The following is a 23,601-nucleotide window of genomic DNA, read 5'->3' as shown; positions in this document are numbered from 1 at the left end:
GAACCCCAATTTCTCTAAAAATAAACTCCTACCCTTCCTACATATTTTCTTTTATACAGGGGCTGCTCACTCATGGAAACTGAGAAAGAATTTTCTAGCTATCATCAATTCTTCCATCTTCCTGGTTTTGGGGGAGATGAAGGGGACTGGGTAATCTGGATTGAGGTTACTGAAAACTTCAATAAAGGCAATAGTTTTCCACTTCTTAGAGCATTAAAATTTTTGGCCCAAACAAACAAATAAGGAGAAACCATGGAGTGGTGGATAGAGAGCTGGCCTCAGATTTAGGAAGTCCTGAGTTCAAATCCTCCCTCTGACAATAATGGCTGTGTGTCTTCTGTCAAATCATTAACCTCTCTATGTGGTGTTCTAGGCAATTCTTCAAGACCATAAATTGCTTGCATTGATAAAAGGAGTCTCCTCAGCTGGGGAGTTCCCTATATTAGTGAAATCACAGATCTTGTTTCTGCTTTCTGTCCTGCTCCCCTCAAAAGGGGGACACTTTGTGTGAGTTTCCTAAATTATTCCGGGTCACCTTCCCCTCTTAGAGTCTTCTACTGAGGTAGAATCAAAGAGTGACTCAGACCATCTACAAAATGGAAATCAGTCACTCCACCTAATTGATCATCCACTGCAGCTCAAAGTACCCCCGTCCTAAACTACTCATTCTCCCAAGAAGGAAATAGGCCCCAGTTGCAATGAATCAGTAGGGACCACAGTACCATGGTAGGAACACATTCTCTTCCTTCCTCTCATACTCCACATGTGTGTACAGGCATGTGCATGAACACACATGCTATATGGAGTGTCCCTGCCAAAGAAAAGAGGCTGCCTTAGGAATAACGACTTTAATGATTTCTCAATCTCCTCACAGTAGAAGCTGGGTGTGGAGACTCCTCCCCCCCCCAACACTCACCCCCTCCCCAACCTTCCCACCCTGCTCCTTTCTTTTTCCCAGCTCAAACTTCTGTATCTGATGGTAGGTGGGTGAACCTGTCACCCACCACAGCCATGCTGAGCCTGCAAATGATGCCAGTAGTTCAGAGTCTGTGCTTTCACTGAGAGGGCTCTACCCTTCCCTTCCATTCCCCCTAAATAGCCACAGTGTATGGGGGAGGAGAGGATGGAGGAGAGAAGGATTCAGGAATTCAAGGTCTCCATCCAAGGATGCTGGCATGGGCCAGGGTAGAGAATACATGTGTGCATGTGTGTATATGTGTATGTTCCAGCATGTGTATCTGATCCAATCCTGTGGTCTTGTGTTATCCCCAGACTCTGATCCTCTTCCAGAACCTTGGTATCACCCCCACCAGGGTCTCCAAACCTGAACTGTTCAAATCCCCCATTGAGTCCCATGATGAAAGTGGGGCTTTCTAACAGGGGGATGTTGATCCTGAGTCTGGACACTGGGGGTGATAGGAAGGGCATATCAGCCCCGAGTGCTGCTTCCCCGTTCTCCCAGAAGCCAGTATGTGCGTACTTTGCCTTTGCCCTGAGCAGGGAAAGAAGGAGGTTAGAGTTGGGGACTGGCAGGGCCAGTGTCATGGATGTTCTAAGAGCCCCAGGCTAGGTAAGGAATGGAGGTATAGTCACTGGGGGTGGGGCAGGTATAAGGGAGGGCAACTGACGACAAGGGAAAGAGAATAATAGGTGGGGGGACAAGGGAGTTAGTACCTTCATTTCCACATCCCCTCGAAGCTCCAGTTCAAAGCCACCAAACTCCTCCAGGACTGCCTTGGTATCTGAAGACATGTGGATCTTCAAGGCTGGGGAAGGAATAAGCAAAGAAGGGTAGGTCAGAGGAAGAGGAGGAGAGGAGGTCAGGGGAAGGCTCAATTGGGCATAATGGGCTAAGGAAAGAGGTTTTGGGACTTTTGGAAGCAGGAGAGATCCAGGGATAAGGTGTGTCTCAAAATTCTACCCTTCCTTCACAGCCCAGTTCAAATAATGTCTTCTCTTTAGGATCACAACTGGAAGGTCCTTGAAGGTCATCTAATGTAACTTTTCATTTTACAAATGAGGCCCAAATGGGATTAAGCAATTCACACCAAGTCCAACAGGAAGTAAGTGAAAGAGTTGGGATTTGAACTCAGGGCCTCTCCTCCTTTCATTGAGGCACTCATATTTTACAAATGAAGAAACTGAGGCTAGCAAGGGGAAATGACTTGTCCAACTAGTTAGTGGTGGAGATGGCACTTGAACCCAGGTCTCTTAATTCTGATTACACTGTTTTTTTTTTAATATATTACCGGTATTATGCTGCTATACTATTTCTCTGAACTCTTATTATACTTAGTTTTCACATATAATTTTTACGCTAAAGCACATGGTACCCTGTTTTCCTCTTTAACAATTTCAGGCAGATATGTCTAATCTTTCCAATGAGAAGTAAGCTTTTTGATAGCCTTTTCTACTTATTTTATGTCCCTCAAAGGACTTAGCACAGAAGTGTGCATCCAAAAGGCACACAGTTAATGTTGGATTGAAGGAGGCAGGAAGGCAGGAATAGAAAGGGCAGAGGCAAAAGATAGGCAGGAAAGATTAGGTCTCCTCCAAAGGACAGCTGATCATTTGTCTAAAGAGACTTTTTTGCTCTTGAAACGGGGTAACAGCGACCCAAGTCCCTTTATCTGTCTCTGGTATGTTGCCCAGCCTTTGTGTAGAGATGGCCGCCCAGTAGGGAAGGGCCTGAGGGAAGGAAAAGGAGTTTGATGCACCAATAGACTAGCTTGAGCTCGGGGGAGGTGAGAAAGCAGGGACATTGTACCTTCACCATTGGACTCCATTCGAGAGGCAGTATTGACGGTGTCGCCAAAAAGACAGTAACGAGGCATCTTCAGCCCTACTACTCCAGCACATACTGGACCTGGTTATGAGGGACACAAATGGGGTAAGTGGGGGTGGTGGCTGAGGTCAACGAGAAGGTTATCATATCTCAGAAAGGTCAGGAGAGACCATAGCTGGAGTTATGGAGACACTTTTACCTGTGTGGATGCCGATGCGCAGGCGCAGTTGTTCCTGAGGCCGATGGCGGATACGAAAGGAGTGAACGGCATCCAGCAGTGCCAAAGCCATCCGGGCCACTTCTGGGGCATGGAGGCGCCCATTTCTCACTGGGAGCCCAGATACCACCATGTATGCATCTCCAATTGTCTCTACCTGCCACCAGAACAGGGGGAAGGACAGGTAGAGTAAGACCCTCCCCTGGAGCCACAGCTGGCAATTTTTGTGTCAGAGGCTTGAGGAGGAAGGAAATATGCCCCAGGATGATATATGGTGCCCTTTAAATTGTCCACCCTTGAGCAGAATTCCAATGACCTTGTCCTAGTCGTGGCTCTGACTTCCCCAATGCTTTCTAAGCAGTTTCTTCTGGGCCGCCTACAGCGCCTCTCTGACGCAGTCAATCCATGTGTCATGTTCATCCTACTGCCATCTCCTGTGTCTGTTTTTGTGTTACTCTCTGAGTTACTCTATTTCTTCCTTCCTTCCTTCTTTCCTTCTGTTATAAATAAAGATCTGTGCTCTGTCTAAGGAAATAACCATGCTTGCTGGGGATCCAGGAAGTTTCATGATCTTTATTTTACATTTATTCTGTAACAAATAAATGGGTAGCCTCCCAAAAAAGACTACAAAGGATCAGACAAGGGCAAGCCCTTTTTATACTCATTTCATTTGACTTTCTCACACTTCCTTTCTCTATCTCTCTTTCTTTCTCTTGGACTCTGTGTCACTGTTTCTTCTTCTCCCCCCTCCTCCCTACCCCTCCCCCATTCCCAGTCCAGTCACCTTGTATACATCAAAGTTGTCAATCACAGCATCAAAACAGGTGTACAAGTCATTAAGGAGGGCCACCACCTGGGAAGGGAAGCCAAGTATCAAGAAGAAAAGAAATTTTTGCTGTGGGAAATATTGATAGAGAAAGGAAGTCTGAGTGGTGGAGAAACGGAAGAGGCCTTGGAGGAAAGCTCTCCCACTCAGGCAGGAGTACACCAAGCCTCAGTGGGTTTTATCTCCGTAGATACTCCTGGGCTATTGGGTCCTTCTACTAGCCTGGTCCCTGGGATCTTACTCACCTGCATGGGCGTACTTTCTGCAGACAGAGCCGTGAAGCCGACAATGTCACTGAAGTAGATGGTGACGCTGTCAAAGGCTTCAGCCTGAACTGTTTCCCCTCGCTTCAGCTGCTCTGCCACTGAGCTGAGGGAGTAGGAGAGAGTATAAAGGGGGGTGAGGGGAGGAGGCGAGTTGGGTATGTGCAATGACTTGTAGAGGCCCTTGTTCAATATGCTTATTGAGTAAAATTAAGTAGATAGGGAGGTATGTGATATCTTAGGGAGGTGAAGGAGATCCTGGGGAGTGGTACTGACAACAGAGATAAAGAAGGGAGGTCAGATTGTCAAGAGAGAGAGAGAGTCAAGGTAGGGAGAAAGAGAGATTCCTGGAAAATGGAGGGATTCTTAAGTAGGTATGAGGGGAGCCTGAGAGTAATCCATCCTTTGGGGGAATGAATGAACTAGAAGCATTTATAAGTGAGATAACATTTGTAAAGCACTCTGAAAACCTTAAAACACCATCTAAATGTCATTATTATGCTGGCTATTTATCAGTAATAATGGTGGTGTGGGGTAGGTAGGTGGCACCGTAGACCAGCCCTAGAGTCAGAAGGACCTGATTTCAAATCTGGCCTCAGACACTGTATGATCTTGGGCAAGTCACTTAACCCCAACTGCCTACCCCCAAAATGGTGGTGATGATGATAGCCAACATTTATACAGCACACTTTAATTCACATAGATGATCACTAAGCATTGTGCTAAGTACCGGGATCCTGCAGTAGGCAACCCACAGCTATTAGGCCCAGAGGGGGAGTGAAAATAGAGGCCCCATTATCGGAGGTCCCAAGGCAAGTACTCACTGGGGCAGAATCTGGTAGAGGAGGGCCTCAGCCTTCCGCTTCTCATCCAGGTAGGCCTGTGTTCGTTCTTCCACCAGTTCCTCCAGATTGTTGGCGTATTGCTCCATTCTTGAAAGCAAGTTGTCCAGGATGTTGCTGCTGTTCTCCCTGGGCACAGAGCAGGGAAGAGAGTGGGGGTGAGGGATGAAGGAAAGCTTGAGGTTGAAGGGCAGAGGAAGAGAGAGAGAGAGAAAGAGAGAGAGAGAGAGAGAGAGAGAGAGAGAGAGAGAGAGAGAGAGAGTGTGTGTGTGTGTGTGTGTGTGTGTGTGTGTGGCATAAGGAACTGGAGTTCAACCTCTTCTGCCACTTACCAAGAACCCCTTCTGTGTTGAAGAGACTACCAGGGCTGGGAGAGTTGTGAGGGAGGAAGAAATCTTTAATGTAAGCCCAGTACCACACGTGGAATCTGGGACAGGGTATGAGATAGAGCAACCTAAAGGCTAGATTGGGATGGGGGTGGATGGTAGGTGAAGGATTATGGAGGAAGAAAGAAAACTATGAGGAAGGAGAACAGGAGGAAGGTAGGAGATGAAGGGGAGTGAAAGAAGAGGGGTGGAAGGAGGGGAAGGATAAAGGGAAAAGGAGGGGAAGAAAAAGGAGGGCTGTAATCAGATGAAAACACACTGCAAATAAGTAACAGTAAGAAAAATGTGAATGAAAACAATTCTGAGTTTTCACTAAATGTGATACAAATTGGCAAAGATGATAAAAGATAAGAGATCCACATTAGAGGGGTTGTGGGATTGATAGAGTTGTGAAGTGGTCTGGTCATTTGGGACTTCAGTTTGGAATAAGGCAAAAAAAAGTGCTGAAACCATTCATACCCTTTGACCCAGCAATCTCATTTACAGGGGCATATACTCCTAGGACAGAAACAAAAAGCCCAAAACAAACTTAAGTTCACAGCAGCACTCTGTGATGGCAAAGATCTGGAAACAAAGTAGGCAATGGCTGAAAAAAACTGTGACATATGAATGGAATTGAATATTCTTTTGTAGCAAGAAATGTGGGATATAAGGAATTCAGAGAAACACAGGCAGATTTAAATCAACTGATACAGAGCAAAATAGACAGATATGAGAGAACATATGTGATAATGACATCAAAGTAAATGAAAGATCACAAAAAGGAAGCTGAACTCTGAATAATAAGGAAAAATAATGAAAGCCCTGAAGGAGAGAATAAAATATACCTACTCCTTCACAACAGAGAGGAGGGAAATGACTAGAGCAGATGTTGGATATACTGTCAGAAAAGGTCTTGGTATCAAATATTTTGCTAAATTGTTTTCCTTTGTCAGAAAGGAAGGTTCAATTTAGAGGGTGATAGTGAAAAATAATTGTGATGTAAAGACAAAAGACATCAATTTACAAAGGGAAAGGGTGGTAGGGAATAGAAAAGATGATACAAGGGTGTGTTGGAGCTAAATTTTCAGTGTGGCCATTTATACCTCAGAAATTGGCAATCACTATAGATTGGTTTGATTTATTCTTTTGTTGATTGTCTAGGTCTGAGAAAGTGTTAATGCAGATTAAATTTGAAAGTATGTGAATAGATGGATTTGTTTGTTTCCAGGATAGCCTGGTTGTTAAACATTTATCAGCATACCTCTGAATTGGTCTATAAGCACTGCTTGAGCTCAGCAGGAATGCAGTAGAAGGCTTGGGAAATGAAGTTATTGTGAGACTGGAGGTCTGGTGAATATAGGCTAATAAATTACTATTATTATAACTGGAATTTATATAATGCCTTGAGGTTTACAGAGTGCTTTATACCCATTATCTGATTTGAGCTTCACAACATACCTGGGCTAATGGTAGGTGGAAGAGGAGTAATAATTAAAGAGAAGGAGGGAGATTAAGGATAGAGTAAGAGAGAGTGAAAGGGAATGGGGAGAGAGAGAGAGGAAGAATGGAGAGGATGAATGGGAGGGGATAAAGGAGGAGGGAGGATGGAAGGGATAGAGGAGAGAGTGGGAGATGGAATAAGGGATAATAATTGATGTTTATGTGGCTCTTTAAGGAATGAGGGGGAAAGGAAGAGGAGATTATAATAAGGCAACATTTTAATACACTTCTAAATCTTACATGGTATTTTTCTCATAACAACTCTGTGAGGTAGGTAGGGATGAGTAAGTGATGGAGGAATAGGGGGTTGATCAGGAGGATGAGTAAGGGAGTGGGAGTTGGAGGATAAAGATGAAAGGGTATGGGGGGAAAGGTAGGAAGGGAGAGAAGAAATAGGGGAGGAAAAAGGGAAAGGGATGGAGAAGAGAATTAGAAATAGGGGAAGAGAGGATGAACAGGTATTAGGGACAGAGGAAAAGAAGGATGGAAATAAAATGAATAAGGAGGAGGGTGAAAGGGGACAATGGACAGAATAGGGTTAGGGGAAATAGATGAGAGGAAGAGTTGTCAAGAAGTGATGGAGTAAGGGGTGGGGACAGTGTGTATTTGGGGAAAGAAAAGACCTGTTGAATTTCCGTAGCATCATACGGATCTGCTGGAAGGGTGGACGCTCCTGGGGGTCTTCAGCCCAGCACTTCTGCATCAGCTGCCCCAGCTCCTCCAGGTGGCAATGAAGGGCCAGAGATGGCCGGAATGGGGGCTGTTCCCCTCGGATTACCCGCTCAATAATTTCTGCATAGGTGATTAGAGCAGGGAAGGAGCATCTTTCAGCCAGGAAATGACCTTGTGGGCTGGTGGACATGAGCTAGGACTTTCTGGGGGCTTGGTGTGTAGCCCTGGGTGGGTGGTATCATGATATAAGGCAAGATGGCATATTCAGGGATCTGGGGTTAAAGGGTTAGAGTAGGTAGCCCAGGGAAAAGATGCTGAAGAATTAGGAGTTAAGGTGAAGGTGAGTCAGGCTCTGGATGTAGAGAGGGGAAGTGAAGGGATGAAAGAACATGATAATGTGACATTAGGTACTAGGGAAAAATTTGTGGATTCTCTCTTTGGAATTGAGGTCAATCAGAGAAAGGAGATGAACAATTTTTCTTTCTTTCCTTTTTTTTTCCTTTCAGGGGAAGGAATATCTTCCAGGGGGGTTAAGGTCAGTGTTAGGGCTGAGTGTGGGGATGGGAAGATATAACAAAAAGGTGGTCCTTTCACCTTTGGGACTGAGGTCCATTCCCTCCACATGGAACACCCCCCTCCGAAGAGCTATCTCCTGAAGGATGATCCCGAAACTGTAAATGTCACCTGCCTGGGTGCCCTGGGCAGGAGGGGCTGCCATTCGAAGTAGCTCAGGGGCTGTCCACAGCTTCTCTGGGGGTCAGAAGTCAAAGGTCACAGAGGTAGGTTACAGAGGCCCTCCACAGCTTAGGAATGAAGGGGGAGACACTGGAGTTAGGTTATAGGAGTTGGAGGTTTTACTTTCATAGATGAAGAAGGTTGGGATCATCATGGGTCATCATTTATTTCACTAGCATCCAATCTGTGGCTATACTCACACTGGAGGTCAAAAGGTGTTAGAGATAATCCAATCCAACTATACATTTTACAAATGGGGAAACTGAGGTTCAGAGGGGGTAGTTACTTATACAAGGTCATCAGAGGTCAGTGGTCACTCTCATTGGCTTAGAGGGCACCCATATTCTTAGGGCTAGAGTCAAACAGTTAAGGGCAAGGTCTCACTGGCGTAGAGGGTATAGCTGTGCTCTGGCTCTGGCACCCGGAAACTCTCCAGCCCATAGTCCGTGATCTTGAGCACGAAGCGCCCATCTACGACGCAGTTAGATGACTTGAGGTTCCCATGGGAGCAAATAGCACCATTGTGCAGAAACAGCATTCCCTAGGCAGGGCAGAGGCAAGGAGGGGAGCTCTCTTTGCATCCCCAGAGTCTAGCTCTGTTTGCTCCTTTTCAATGTTTATTGAATTGAACTGGATCCCCAAATATAGGGTCATACAATTTTATTTCTCAGAAGGATCTAAGAGGTTATCTAATCCAACCTCTCCTTTTACTGAGGAAAGACTTGATTTCTAGAGTGGGATGTGCTTTTTCCATTAGTAGAAGAACAGAAATTTAAATCTCAGTCCTCTCCTGACTTCAAATGCAATGTTATTTCCCATTGTACCATAGATGAGAGTAACCCTGCTGTCCCCATTCTCATCCCCTTTCTTACCTCTTCCTCTTTAAGTGAAGCGTGAGGACGTACCTTAACAATGTCATTTGTGAGTGAGTATCGGAACATCCAGTCCAAGGTAATACTCTCATTCTCCAAGATATCCTGTAGAGTGAACATCCAGGGAAGCCTGAGAAAGCCAGCCTATTCACCCATGTCATTCCCCAATTCTGCCTCCCATCATGGAACCACCTCTTCTTCATCCTCCATCCCATGTAGAGTCCCCCATTCTGACTCTATCCTCCTTGTATTTTGGTTTCCATCCATCTCCACCATACAACCTTTCCATGTCCCCTCCTTTCCCTGTGCCCTCTTTACCTGAAGGCTCCCTCGTGGACAATATTCAGTGAGGATACAGATATTGGGGGGGTCAGTACAGGCACCCACAAACCGTGTCAGGTGTTCATTCTGTACATCTCGCATCTGGAGGCAAGTAACAGCAAAAATGCTACTGGAGTCTCCCTCCCAAGCCAGCTTCCCTTCCATCTAGTCCCTGTTAACTCCCTGGTTCCACTATACTTCTCATTCTTTATCAATCCCCCATTTAATAGGTACCCTGAAGACTCTACTATCTTTTTTACAATCATCTCCTCTGCATCTCCATTACACTGAAATCCCCATAGTGCCAAGCTCAACCCCTTCCGCTAGGCACCTCTCCCACACCCTTCTTAGGATTTCCTTCCCAGTAATTAGCTCTCCCATCCCATATTACATGTTTTAACTCAAATAGGACTTTTCGGGTCAGGTCAATGCGTTTCCGGTTCACATGTTTTATAGCCACAAGATTGCCCTGGACAAAGAAAAGGAAATTTACTATAAGATTGGTTACAGGTCAGCTGTCCTTCCTCCTTGCTTACTCCAACTGATTCCCCTATCCCGTGCCCCCGCCAAAGAACTCAAATCTTCTTCTACTCTACTCCCCAGGAACTAGGGATCCCAGAAGTCACAACCCAGGCCCCCTACCTTGTAATAGGCCGTCTTGGCGTAAATCTGGAACTGGCCTTCAGTGGTCAGCAGGGAACCGTAGTTGGATCCTCTCTGCAGGAGTGTAAATATATATATACATCAAGAGTGACCAGCTGTAACCCACACAGAGCAAACTCCCTCTCCAGGTTCCCTCCCTGGTCATCCCAAGCATTTGAGTCCTGGTCCTCACTGCCCCAGTCCTGTCTATTTCTGCCCTGGCCCACTTCTCCCAATGCCTTTATGCTTATGCAGTTAGTGTTTTCCCATCCATTAGCTCATTGGATCCTTGTATAGTCTAGGAAGACTACTGGTTTTATTTTCTCATTCAATTTTTTTTCTCCCTCTGGACCCAAGGATAAAACGTTGAAAGAAGCGGTGAAAAGAAAGCAGGATACTCCTGTTGTGTTCCTCCCAGGGTCCCACTATCAATGACTCTTTGAAGGGGGCAGGGCAACTGACTATCATTAACTCCATTTTATAGATGAGCAAATAGGCTCAGAGATGTTGAATGACTTGTCAAAGGTCACGCAAGTTAGATATTAAACCAGCCAGGTCTCAAAACTGGGTAGGACACAGCAGCCCCCAAAGTTGAATCCAGGCTGTATCAAGAGGGTTAGAGGGTCTAGAACATGGAAGGTGATAGTTCCACTATAGTGAGTGCCTTTCACATCAGACCACAGCTAGACTATGGTAATCAATCCTGGGTGCCTACTTTGGCACAGGACATTGACAGACTGGAACACATCTGAAGAAGGGTGATCTGAATGGAGAGAGAAACAGAAACCAAGATGTGTGTGGACCAGGTGATGGAACTGGAAAATGTTTAGCCTGGAGAACAACTAAAGACTCAGGAGTACACAAAAACTGTCTTCTTGCTGTCTCTCTTGATAGAATATAAACTCCTTGAGAGCAGGGATCGTTTCACTTTTGTCTTTGTATTTCCAGCACTTAGCTTAGTCTGTCCCATAGTAGGAACTTAATAAAAGCTTGTTGATTGATTGATTATTTGAAAGTCTATAACACGGAAGAAGGCCCCAAAGGGCAGAACTAAGAGCCCTGGGAGGACAGGTCTTAGCTTGATGTCAGAAACAAAACAAACAAAAACAAAAACTTCCTAATGATTGGAGCAGTCCAAAAGGAAATGAACTGCCTTGGGAAGGATTAAACACCCCTTTACCTGAGATTTTCTTTTTTCTTTTTTTTAAAGAAATTTAATACATTTTATTTTAAGAGTTTATTTTTTAACATTCATTTTTATATAAAATTTTGAGTTCCAGATTTTCTCCCTCCCTCCCCTCTTCCTTCCCAAGACAGTAAGCAATTTGATATAGGCTATATATTTGCAATCACGTAAAACATATGTCCATATTAGTCATGTTGCTTCACCTGAGATTTTTCAATTGGAAACCGAATCCCATTCATTTGGTCAATTTTTATTTATTTATTTTTGCCCTTTTTTTTTTGAGGGAAAAGGTAGGGCAATTGAGGTTAAGTGACTTGCCCAATGTCACACGGCTAGTTTTTTGTGTCAAGTGTGGGAGGTCGGATTTGAACTCAGGTCCTCCTGATTCGAGGGCTGGTGCTCTATTCACTGCGCCACCTAGCTGCCCTGCTGTCCACGTGTCAGACCCTATGCTGAGTTCCAGGGATACAAAGCAAGGCAAAAGACAGCCTCTGCCCTCGAAAGAGCTTACGATGTGATGGGGGCCAACAGGTAAAGAGATAGGCACACAGGAAGCGCGGGCACAAGACGGAGGAAACAATCAAGTGAAGAAAGACATCAGAAAGTAAGAGGATCTGGAAAGGCTCCTGTAGAAGGCAGGATTTTAATTGCGACTTGAAGGAATCCAGGATGGGAGGATTCCTGTTGAGTTAAGGGTTGATGGAAATTCAATGTTCGAAACAACCCTGTGAGGTAGGCAGGCGTTTCAATTCTTCCCCCAGCCTTTTTCGTAGATTGGATTTCCCCATCTCACCCAGGCTGGAAATGCATCAGGCCCTCACAAGCCTGATTCCACCAGTCATGGGCATAAAAGCTCTGACCTGTTCTTTTTCTGGCCTGGACTGCTTTGTCCCTTCTTGGGAAGTCTGGTGGCCCCCCTCTCCTGGGAGCTTACTATACTGGTGACAGACTTGGTGTGGACACCCAAGAAGCTTGGGTCCTACCGGAGCCCCACAGCCTCTAGGCAGCCAGGGGGCCCAGTGAATGGGTCTGGAGTCAGGAAAACCTGAGTTCAAATCTAACTTCAGATGCTTCCTAGCTGTGTGATCCGTGAGCAAGGCCCTTTTTGTCCACCTCAGTTTGCTTGACTATGAAATGGGGATATCAATAGAACCTGCCTCCCATGGTTGTTGTGAGGATGAAATGAGATACTACTTGTAAAGGCTTAGCACAATGTCAGGCACACAGTAGGTGCTACATAAATGCTAACTATCATATCACATTATGTTATCCAATAGATTATATTATGTCATATCATTAGTTCAGAACTTTTGAGCTCAAGTGATTCCCTAGCTTTATCCTAACCAGGGCATATAGGTGTATACCATCATGCCTTGCTACCCTTCCTTTTTAATATGAGAAAACTGATCTTCAGAGAGGTGAGTTAACCTCACACCAATGATAAGCAGCAGAGATCCCACTTAAGTCCAGATTATCTGCTACTGGCTTCAGAGGCCTTTTGTCCACACTGATCTCCTTCTAAAATTTGCCCCCTAGACCTTTTCCAAATGTCTCTAGTCAAAAGCCTCAGTGTAAGCCTTTGCTCTGCTTCGGGCGTAGCCTTCTTCCCCTGTTCTCAGAGTCCTGCACTGAGGTCCCCATGGTGGGGTGAGCAGCCCCCCTTACTTACTGCACTCAGAGTTAGCCGGCTCCCTGCACTTCGGAGGGTCCTCTCGAGGCTGCCGGCCTGCACATCTTCCCATCGTACTCTCCACAGTTCTGAGGCTAGCTCCTTCTCCAGCTGCAGCTTCCTGGGGGTAAAGAGAGGCCCACACTGAGCCATGAACACTCAGGCTGGAGTTCTGTTGGGGGGGGGGTGCTATGCTCTCCTGAATAATTAATATTTATTATTTTACAAATAAAATATTTTATAACTTATAAATTTTGGAAATATTTTATATTTCCAGAAATCTGCAAGATTTGAAAAGTAGCTTCCTTCCAACAACTTCATAAGGTGGGTAGAGGAGATATTATACATATTTGAGGATGAGCAAACTGAGGTTCTTCAAAATACAATGACTTTCCCACAGTCACACAGCTAATAAAAGTCAGAGCTGGAATCTGAACTAATGTCTCAATCTCTATATCACTGATCTTTCTATTATACCAAGGGTTCTTAAGCTCATAGAGAACTCTGGATAGATTTCAGGGGGTCTGTGCATGTTAAAAAATTTTGATAATTATATTTCAATATAATTCTTTTTCTTTGTAACACTATTCATTTTATTTTATGCATTTAAATGTGTTATTCTGAGAAAGGTTTATGGGCTCCATCAGGCTGCCAAAGGGGTCCAGGACACAAAAAGGGTTAAGAATTCCTCCCCCAATTTTTCTAGCCTCCTTCCCACTCTCTTTCTTTTTTTCCATGCTCCTTTTCCCAGAGCCCTTAAAGATTGTTTTTTGCCTGGGTCTCTTTTTTCCTCCTCTTCCTCTTCCCTCTCCTCCTTCTCCTCCTTTTTTCCTCCTCCTCCTTTTTCCTTCTTTACTTCCCCACTCTCCTACAGGTCATGCTGAACTCCAATAGGAGTACCAGGTGAGAGAAATGATTATTTCTCTCTTGTATTAATAACTAATTATTGAATCAGGACCAAAGTTTTTCCCTTTTCTACTTCCTCACCCAGAAGTCAACCAGTGTGGAAATCTTTCTCTAAGAATTACTCAGGCTAAAGATCTAATCAAAGACAGAAAAAAATTCTCAGTTTCGGCTAATGGGTGGGTGGCTGCTCTTCGTGTTTACTCTGATAGGTCTGGCAGAATGTAGATTCTCCCCTTTGTCAGACAGACAGGATGGAAATTGTTAAGTCTCTTTGACATAGACTTCAGTGATCCAAGACTCTCATTAGAATGAGCCCACATCTCATTATAATATTCATTTTCTCATTAATTGTTAACCAATCAGAGTTGATTGCCATTGTCAGGAACACCCACTCTTCCAAGGGCATATAAACTATGAGCCCACAGCCATGAGGGATCTGTGGCATTTGGGAGTGACTCTGACCTATTTTATCAATAACTTGTTAGCATTATTAATAAAATGGCTAATTACCCAGAAATTATATCTCTTGAACTTTTTAAATGTCACACAGGAGATGATTTCTGTACTTGAGCATGAAGTGAGCTGGCTCTTGGAGAAGTTCCATCCTGATCCCCTCCCTCTGTGTGGGTCATGCAGCCAAGATACTCCCTCTTAACCCTCTTCCTCTCTCACAGACACCCCCAGTTCTCTCAAGACCCTTCCCATCCTCCTCTGGAACCTCCACTCAATTTGCCCCTCAGTCTGTTCCCCACCCCCTTCAGCCTCAGCTGTGCTGAACATTCTGCCGGCACCAGGGCACCACCCGCTCACCTGTATATGAAGAAGGACACAATTAGGATGCTGAGCAGCAGGACACTGCCCACCAGGGCCAGGACTTCCAGAGTAGAGAGGGAGGCTACCATGGAGATCCAGAAAGGGGAAATGCTCAGGTTAGATAACAGTTCAACCACAAATGGATGAGATACCTACTATGTGCAATGTGAAAGGCACCAGGAACATGAAACTAAAATTAAATGGTCCTTGTTGGCAAGCAGGTGATATTATAGTGGCGTACACAAGAAAGTAAATACAACATGTATATAAGGTAACCTCAAGGAGAGAGAGCTATCATGGTGGCAGGAAGGATCAGGAAAGGTCTCACGGAGGAGGTAGCATCTAAACCATGTTTTGATGGAACCCTAGGGATTGTAAAAGGTGGAAGTAAGGAGGACATGTATTCTACAGTTATGCAAAGACAGAGCTGAAAGATCACAGATCTACAGAGGAAAAAGACCCCTAGAAACTATCTAGTCCAATGATCTTATTTACAGGTGAGGAAACTGAGGTCTGGGGAGGCTAAGTGTATTGCTACAGTCCATAAGCAGTATATGTCTGAGACAAGATTTGAACCCAGGATCTCTGACTTCAAAGGCAATGCCACACTATCTTCCAAGGAGTGTTGTGTATGGGGAAGAGCTAGCAGGATAGTTTGATGGTAATGGAAAGAGCATGAAAGGGAGCAATAGAAAATAAGACTAGAGGTATATGGATGGGAGCTGGAATGTGAAGGGCTTTGAATGCCAGGCTAAGGATTTTGTACTTTATCCTACTAACAGGGAGGTATTGAAAGTTTTTTTTTTTAACTATGTACAGGACAGCTAGATGGCACAGTGGATAGGACACTGGGTTTGAAATCAGGAAGACTCATCTTCCTGAGTTCAAATATGGCCTCAGACACTTATTATCTGTGTGACCCTGGGCAAGTCACTTAACCCTATCCATTTCAGTTCCTCAATTATTAAAAAAATTATCTGGAAAAGGAAATGGCAAACCACTCCAGCATTTTTTACCGAGAAAACCCCAAATTGGGTCACAAAGACTCTGAAACAACAATAACAACCAATAATAACAATTGTTTTTAGTATGGGAATAATATGGTTTGGTCTGTATTATAGGACTATCAATTAGGCAGTTGTGTGGAGTATAGATGAGAAAGAGGAAGACCTGGAAGGAAGCAAGGAGACCAATTGGTTTGAGCTTGAGTGGAATCCGTGTGATGAAGAGACAGGACAGAAATGGGAAATATTGTAGAGCTAGAACTGACAAGACTTGACGACTTACTGGACAGATATAGGGGTGAGGGAGAAAGTTAAGAATTGCTCCAAGGTTGCATAATTAGGTTACTGATGAATAGTCAGGCAGGCAGGCAACAAGTATTTATTGAGTGCTTCTGATGCTAGGCACTACACTAAACACTGGGGACACAAAAAGAGGCTAAAAATAGTCCCCTAGCCTCAAAGAGCTTACATTTTAATGGGGGGTGGGGAGAACATGTAAATAAGGTGCATACAAGGTATATACAGAAGAGATGGGAAGCAGTCTCAGGGGGGAAGGCACTAGCAGCTGGGGAAGTCCAGTAAAGGAGTCCTGAAGCAGATGGGATTGGAACTGAGTCTTGAAGGAGGTGAGGGAAATCCAGTTGGAAATGAAGGGGTCAGAGCATTCTGGTTGTGGAGAATAGCAGTGCAAAGTTATGGAGGTGGGAGATGGAGTATCATGGTCAAAGACCACTCATTGCTGTATTGTAAAGTGCATGGGAATAAAGAGAATACTAGGAAGGTAGGAAGCAGTCAGATTATGAAGAGTTTTAAATGCCACACAGAGAAGCTGATAGTTGAATCTAGAGTTAATAGGGAGCTCATTGAGAAGGAGTGACACGGTCAAACCTATTTTAGAAAAATTGCTTGGGCCACTGAGTGGAGGATGGATTGGATTGTGGAGAGATTAGAGAGGTAGAGACCAGTTAAAAAGTTATAGTGATGTCTTCACCAGAAATAGGGAATTTTGGAAGAAGAATGAGTTTGGGGAAAACTATAATGAGTTCTGTTTAGGGTTATTGGAGTTTTGAGATGCCTATAAGATAACCAAATAGAAACCATCGGAGGAGATCTAGAGGGGAAGGGAACTTAGAGGTCATCCAGTCTAACATCTTTCTTCACTTTACAAGGGAGGATTTGAGACACAGGTTGTGACTTGCCTTAAATCACACAGGTAGTAGGCAGGATTTGAACTCAGGACCTCATTACTCCAAGTTCAATGTTCTTTCCACTTTAGTCCACTAACTTAGTAAAATCCAGCAGGTCACAGATATGGGAGCAGAGTTCAGGACTGGATTCTTAAATTAGGGAGTCCTATACTTGGAGATGATCATTAAACTCGTGGGAGCTTAAAATGTCCAGTTTATGGGAATAGGAAGGACTTCCTAAAAGGTAGGACAATGGGGTGAAAGAGGCCTTCTCTTTCCCCTCTCTTGGATCCTGGAGGGAGCATAGGCAGGTGGACTCTAGAATTGAGAACCTGAAGAATAAGAGGGAATTACCTTGGCTACAGGCAGGATCCCTGCCATCAAAGCCACATGGAGGGACATCAGGAGGGGGATGCCCTAGGGGCCAGTACAATTCACGTCCATGGACAGAAACCATGTCTTGGGTTGTCCCATTGTAGTTAAGCACGACCTGGAATGGGGGAAGGGAAAGAGAGGAAGGTATGGAAAGAAAAACGATGGGTCAGGTCTGAACATGGGAAAGTTGTTCCCAGAATTCTTCACTCCACACCAAACCTCTGCCCACCCATGTTTTGCCTTCTTTGACCTTGAATCTTGAGATAATCAATTATTTGCTTGATTAAATGGGGAAAGATGCAAAGAAAATATTATGCAGGATCTTCTTAAGATCTTTAGGTACTTTAAACACCTTTGGTTGTTAATGTTACATTAACAAAAAAAATTCACATTTCTATGTGATTTACAAAGATTTTTTACAAAGTATTTTACATACTAAATTACAAAGATTTACAAAGGATCTTTTTACAAACTACTCTGCAAGGTAATTAATGTAAACATTCTTATCTCATTTTGGGGATTTGGAAACTGAGACTTGGAAAGGTTCAAGTTCAGGGCCACACAGCTCACAGAGTCAGGACTTGAACCCAGGACTCATGACTGGGGCAGAAGAAATTGTCAAACAAATTTAAATGAAAATTAGCTCATACTGTTGATAAAGCTGTAATCACCAACCATTCTGAAAAACAATTTGGAATTATGTTAAAAAGGTCAATTTGACCCCTTTGATCCCTTGCTATATCTATCTCTTTATATCAGCGTCTGATATAAAGAGATAGATATAGAAAGACAGAAAGAGAGATATAACTATAGCTATAGATATAGATGGTATCTAGGTGGTACAGTAGATTGAATACCAGACATGGAGTCAGGAAGACCTGAGTTCAAATCCAGCCTCAGACATTTACTAGCTGTGTGATCCTGGGCAAGTCACTTAACCCCATTTGCCTCAGTTTCCTCCTCTGTAAAATGAACTGGAGAAAAAAATGGCAAACCACTCTAGTATCTCTGCCAAGAAAACCCCAAGTGGGGTCACAGAGAATTGGACATGACTCAATAACAACAAAATATACATAGGAGTACAGAGGTCCCATAAACACCAAAATATTCATAGCAAGCACTTTTTGTGGTAACAAAGTATTAGAAAAAATATAGCTAGCTTCCCATTGACTGGGGAATAGCTGAACAAATTGTGGTACACACATGGAATATTATTGCACCTTAAGAAATGATGAAAATGAGGAAATTAGAGGAGCATGGAAGACTCATATGAACTTATACAATTGTGGAAGCAGAAATAGAATACCACACATAATGACAACAATGGAAATAAAAATAACAAGAAGCAGCTGAATGTTGTATAATTATAACAATGCAGCATGACCTTGAAAATATGATAAAAGTGCACCTCCTGCCCTTCTTTGCAGAGGAATATGGGTGTGGAACATTTTATATATGACCACACTTGATGATGCATTAATTTTGTTCAACTGTTTTTTTTTTTTTCATTACAAGGAATGACATAATGGGGAGGGGAGGAGAGGGATATATTTAGAAACAAAGGTGATGCAGAAACAAAAGATATCAATGATTTTTTTTTCTTAATTGTAAAAGCAAATTAGATCATGTTTAGGGAAGCTACAATTGAGTGACAGATAGCCTGAGACTACTTTGGGATGTGAATGTAGGGCAAGTATCCGATAGTGTTGTGAGGTAGGATTCATGGTATTCTCTCTCATCCCCACAAACTTACCCTAAAAATACCAGTAGAAGGCTCCATGTCCCAGAGAGAGAAGTCATTCTCCCGGTCACCATTGCTATCGATTTTTAGGTATCCTGTAACACCTGAGGCAGGCAGGGATAGAGTGAAGTGTGAGGGAAGGGATGTGTGTGTCCTGAGAGGTGGGGAAGATCCAGGAACTTCTACTTATAATTCACATCCATTCACGTCTACAGCACTTGATAGGTATATAAAATGCTTTCTTCTTAATAACCGTATAGGATAGGTAGCATAAAGATCATTATCCCATTTTATAGGTGAGGAAAGTGAGATTTAATGACTTCTTCAGGATTGTACAACTAATAAGTAATAAAGTCAAAACTTGAACCCAAGTCTCTTAGCCCCCAAACCAGTGCTGTTTCCACTGCTGACTCCTCTGACTCTCTGTATTCCTTCCCCCATCTCCCACCATCCTCAAACACTTAAGCACAGAGAAGTTTTCCTATGCTCTGAACAAAAAATATTGAAGTAACAGCAGGACAACTGAAGTCTCATATGTCTATCTATCTATTAGATGGATAGATAGATATAGAGTCATATATAAAAGTCATATACATATATATGCTTTTGTATGTAAATGTATATATTTATATCTATCTATCTATCTATCTATCTGAATGCTTTTCCTATGGAAATTCAGGATACAATGGGATGGAGATCTGATGAAGGCTGTGGAGTCCTCATCTAAGAGAAGAGGAAAGGGGCTTTAAATGGAGATGGATTCTTCTTCCCTGTGGTAGATAATTAAAGAGTGAGAAGGCTATGCCCTGGTTGAGATTACTTCTCAAGGTCCCCTCCAGGCTGAAGCATCCAGGAGCTCCTGAATTCCCTCAGATGTCTTTCTTTTCTTTCACATCATGGTGCCCTTCTGTTTTACACACACACACACACACACACACACACTCACACACACTCACACACACACAACCCCCCCAAGGCTCTGACCATAGAAACTTCGATTCCACATCCTTCTTGTGACAGCTTCTCCATCAGTGGCTGAACCACCACTGGCCAGTGTCTCCGTCACTGCTTGAGCATAGATTAGAAGTCCATCATAGAAGGAGGCTGCAATGGTGTTCACCTGTTGGGGAGGGATGGTGTTGAGGGGGCATTCTATCTCAGATGGCTAGGGGAGGGCACTGGGTAAGAACTTGGGGGGTTGGAAAGTAGAGATCAGCAGGGACCAGGAACAGGCAGGAGATACTACCTGGGCAATAGAGGAGGAGATGCTTAGATATGTAGTAGAAGGATCAGGAGCAGTAGGGAAAAAGGGAGAAGAAATATGGCGGCTTTGGAGTAAAAGACCAGGGCAAGGAACATGGTGGTGGTGGTGGGGAGGAATGGCACAGTGTGTAAGGGAAACAGGGCTACAATACAATTCAGATATTAAGCACTCACTGTGGGAAAGGTTCTAGAAAGTGAGGATACAAAGAGATAAAAAGAAAGTCTCTGCTTTCAAAGAGCCTACTTGCATTCTACAGAGCACAATGAGTAGAGCAAAAACATAGAAAAGACAAGCAAAAGGCATTAGGATGGAAGCAGGGAGCTCATGTGGGCAGAAGGGTTAAAATGGGAAGGGCAGTGGGTATGTTGTGTATGAGTTGGTGACACTAGGGCAGGGCTGTGTGAGGCTGGACACTGCCTTGGGAGCCAGAGTGGGGCTTCCTTACCAGCCCATCCTCCACTGTGAAGTTAAATTTCTTCTGGGCTAAATCTTTGAGCTGCTGCAGAAATTCCAGGTACTCAGGATTATCAGGCTCCTTATATGTGATGATTTTAGCAGCCTGACCATGGGGCAGAAAGAGAGGGAAAGAAGGAGTTATAAGGGGTACAGCTGAAGGTGCTGGGCTACAGGGCTCCTTGTTCCCAAGGATATTGTGATCATGCCCTTGGGTTTCTCTGCTTCTGTTTGGTCAGTCTAAAGTCCTAAATCTAAAGGAATAGACAGAGAGTTGTCCAAACTCCTCCTCACGCTGAGTTCTCAGCTCCAGACTTACTTCATTCCTCTAACTTGCCCTCCATTTAGCTCTCAAGCCCCAACTGTAGCCACCAACCCATCTCCTCTACCATCCATCCTCTGACTCCCTCCTAAGCTGCCCTCAACCTCATCCCAATTCTGGAAGTATTTCAAGGACCAAGGAAACAAAAGGGAGTGTAAGCCTCCAGCATAGCGTCATACAATGAGAGGTAGGTTCTGACCAGGACTTTGGGGTACCCACCTGGAAGGCCTTTCGGGCAATGGCATCATACCTATCCCCCTGCTGCCATGGTCTTCCAGAGATAGGGCTATGCCCATCTTGCAGACTCTTCCCGAAGACATCAAGGTAAAAGAAAATATAGTCTCCCCTGGTCATCTCTGCTTCCTGGGCCAGGAGCATCAGGTCTCTGAATGTGTTTGGAGAACTGCAGATATAGATGACTGTGGCAGAGGACAAGAAGGAGTTAGATGAGCAGGGGAAAGGAATTTCGTGGAGAAGTTCCGGGCTGAAGGAGGGAAGAGATGGGGGTAATAAGGGCCAGGAAAGAGAATCCTCTATTTTAGAGTCCTCTCTCCCACCCCCTCCTCCCCCTGGTGAGCAGTATCTCCAAGTTCAGCTTGGTAGCTACGACAGGGGAAGGAGGACAGAAAGTTGAGATGAAGACAATAGGACTCTTTGGCCTCACCACTACTAAAGTAACAATAGAAAAGGTGAGAAGGAGAAAGTAGAAATAGAAAAAGGAGAGAGGAAATTGAACCCAAGGGGAGAAAGGGGAGATAACCAGGAAGGACAGAGGGTCCAGGGAGTATAGGAAGAGAGGTGGTTGGAAGACCAGGTGGAAAAAAAGGGAGAAAAGGAAAATGAGGAAAAGAGGAAGAGGGAGACCACAGGTGTGGGAGAGATGGACAAACTCAAGGAAGAAAGCAGTAGAAGAGAGGATAGGAGAAGACATAACCCACACAGAGTGACCAGAGGAAAGATGGGGAAATGGGAAAGCAGGGGAGGAATGAGGAGTGGAAAATGGGAGGAAGGTAGGGTAGAAAACTGGAGAAATCGGAGCAAAACAGAAAAAGCAATGTAAGAGTGGTGAGGAGGGTCAAACGGAGAAGGCAGAAGGGAAGGGAAAGAGTCAAGCAGCGGCCAACTCTGGTTGTGGGATGGGGCCCGTATGGATCAGGAGCTGGAGGGATCCTGAGGGTGTAGGAGTGGTGATGTAGGGGTCAGAGCCGGCCTCCCATTCCCGAGGGCGCTCCTCCCACGGTGTCTCAGAGTACCCCCTTACTTCTGCCCTTTTGTTGCACGTCCCGCAGAAGTGCGCTATAGAGCTCCAGGTCACCCTCAGCAAACTGCAGGTAGTCCACGGTGATGTTGAGCCGGGCCCGGAGTCGAACGTACAGACCTTCGATGGCAAAGAAGCAGGGCCGGTCGTCCCCGACTGGGGGACGGTCGTTGTAGAGCAAGAGTGTTCGGCGCCCCCAGCCCAGCTCCTGATGCAGCGTGGCCACGAAGTCCCCGATCTTGACGTGGCTCGGGCCGGTGCGGGTGGTCAGGGCGTACTCATCCTTGGAGCCGAAGCCCAGCGCCGACGCCCCGGCGGTCAGCATCGGCACCTTCCAGTGTGCGGTAAAGCGGCCCACAGGCGCGGCGGAGTACACGCAGCCTGGCCCCAGAAATACAGCCGGGTTGTATTCCACTTTGAGGTCCACGGCAACCAAGGGTGCCCAGCTGTCGGAGCACACCCCTTGGGGGTTCTCGCTGCTGCCCAGCTGGTGCACCGCGGTCCAGCCCGGCAGCAGGTCCGATCGTTCGTTCATCCTCTTCAACGCCATTTCCACGGCTGGCCCCACGCGCGACCACGACCATGGGTACGTGGTGTTGGTCACTGGCAGGACCACAGCCACTGTCAGGTTCTTCGCTTGGCATCCCCGGAGGAGATACTGGACGAGGAAGGGGAGAAGGGTGCCCAAGGGGCACTTCGGGGCGCGCATTGCCTCAGCTGGAGAGAACAGGGCAGGGAGAGAGCGCCCAACCACGTCCCTCCCCTCCCCACACAACTTCTTCCCGCTCAGTGAGGCATCGTGTCCGTCTCCAGGGAGGGGGACAGGGAGACGCCTGGGCCCCGGGTGTCCCCTCGGTCTGGGCGAGAGACTAGAGGAATTCGAAGGGGCGAGAGTGAGCCAAAGGAGAAGACAGTGCTAGAGTGCCAGGGAATGAGCGTGCCTCAGAGGGAGAGTGCAGGAGGGCAGGTGGGTGAGAGGGCGAGAGTGCAAGAGTGTATGAGAGTGCGTGCGTGCGTGCGTGTGTGTGTGTGTGTGTGTGTGTGTGTGTATGTGTATGTGTATGCTGGGGAAAGAAGTGAGAAAGATAAGAAAGGAAGGGAAAAGGGAAGCAGGAGGAGTGTGTGCGCGCGCTCGTCTGTGATCTAGAGTGCCACAGCAGGCAGAAGGGTTGTCTAGACAAACTCTCCGTCTGCCCTAAGGGGACTGGGAAGGACCTGGAGCCCTAAGGCACTCGGAGCCCTCCCTTCTTCCCTCTCCCGCTCAGTGACAAAAGAACCGATCCCGATTCTTTAACTCCTTCCTCCCCGGAATCTGGCTGCCTCTGTTTTTCCTACCTCCTCTCCTTCGACGTCCCTCCAACCTCTCCTACCTCTCTCTCC

General features: G+C 45.3%; 1 protein-coding gene across 1 annotated transcript; it reads right to left on the bottom strand.

Moving 5' to 3' along the window:
- Positions 1–865: 865 nt before the first annotated feature.
- NPR1 (natriuretic peptide receptor 1) lies at positions 866–23,595 on the bottom strand. Its single transcript, XM_069078216.1, has 22 exons — positions 22,225–23,595; positions 21,183–21,382; positions 20,634–20,747; positions 19,909–20,044; positions 18,937–19,028; positions 17,163–17,298; positions 14,615–14,699; positions 12,899–13,019; positions 10,044–10,118; positions 9,793–9,870; positions 9,399–9,503; positions 9,114–9,185; positions 8,593–8,749; positions 8,068–8,223; positions 7,425–7,593; positions 4,916–5,062; positions 4,074–4,197; positions 3,787–3,855; positions 2,985–3,159; positions 2,768–2,866; positions 1,675–1,766; positions 866–1,492 (listed from the first exon to the last, which is right to left on the bottom strand). The coding sequence occupies exons 1-22, from the start codon at positions 22,928–22,930 to the stop codon at positions 1,430–1,432; spliced, it is 3,171 nt and encodes a 1,056-aa protein (XP_068934317.1). The 5' UTR covers positions 22,931–23,595; the 3' UTR covers positions 866–1,429.
- Positions 23,596–23,601: the final 6 nt, after the last annotated feature.

This window comes from Petaurus breviceps, unplaced genomic scaffold, assembly GCF_028583685.1.
Source record: "Petaurus breviceps papuanus isolate PSGF00001 unplaced genomic scaffold, PetGlider_PUasm1.0 91023, whole genome shotgun sequence".
Lineage (NCBI taxonomy): Eukaryota > Metazoa > Chordata > Mammalia > Diprotodontia > Petauridae > Petaurus > Petaurus breviceps.
Note: the sequence above shows the minus strand (reverse complement) of the source record. Positions and strands in the feature narration are given on the sequence as shown.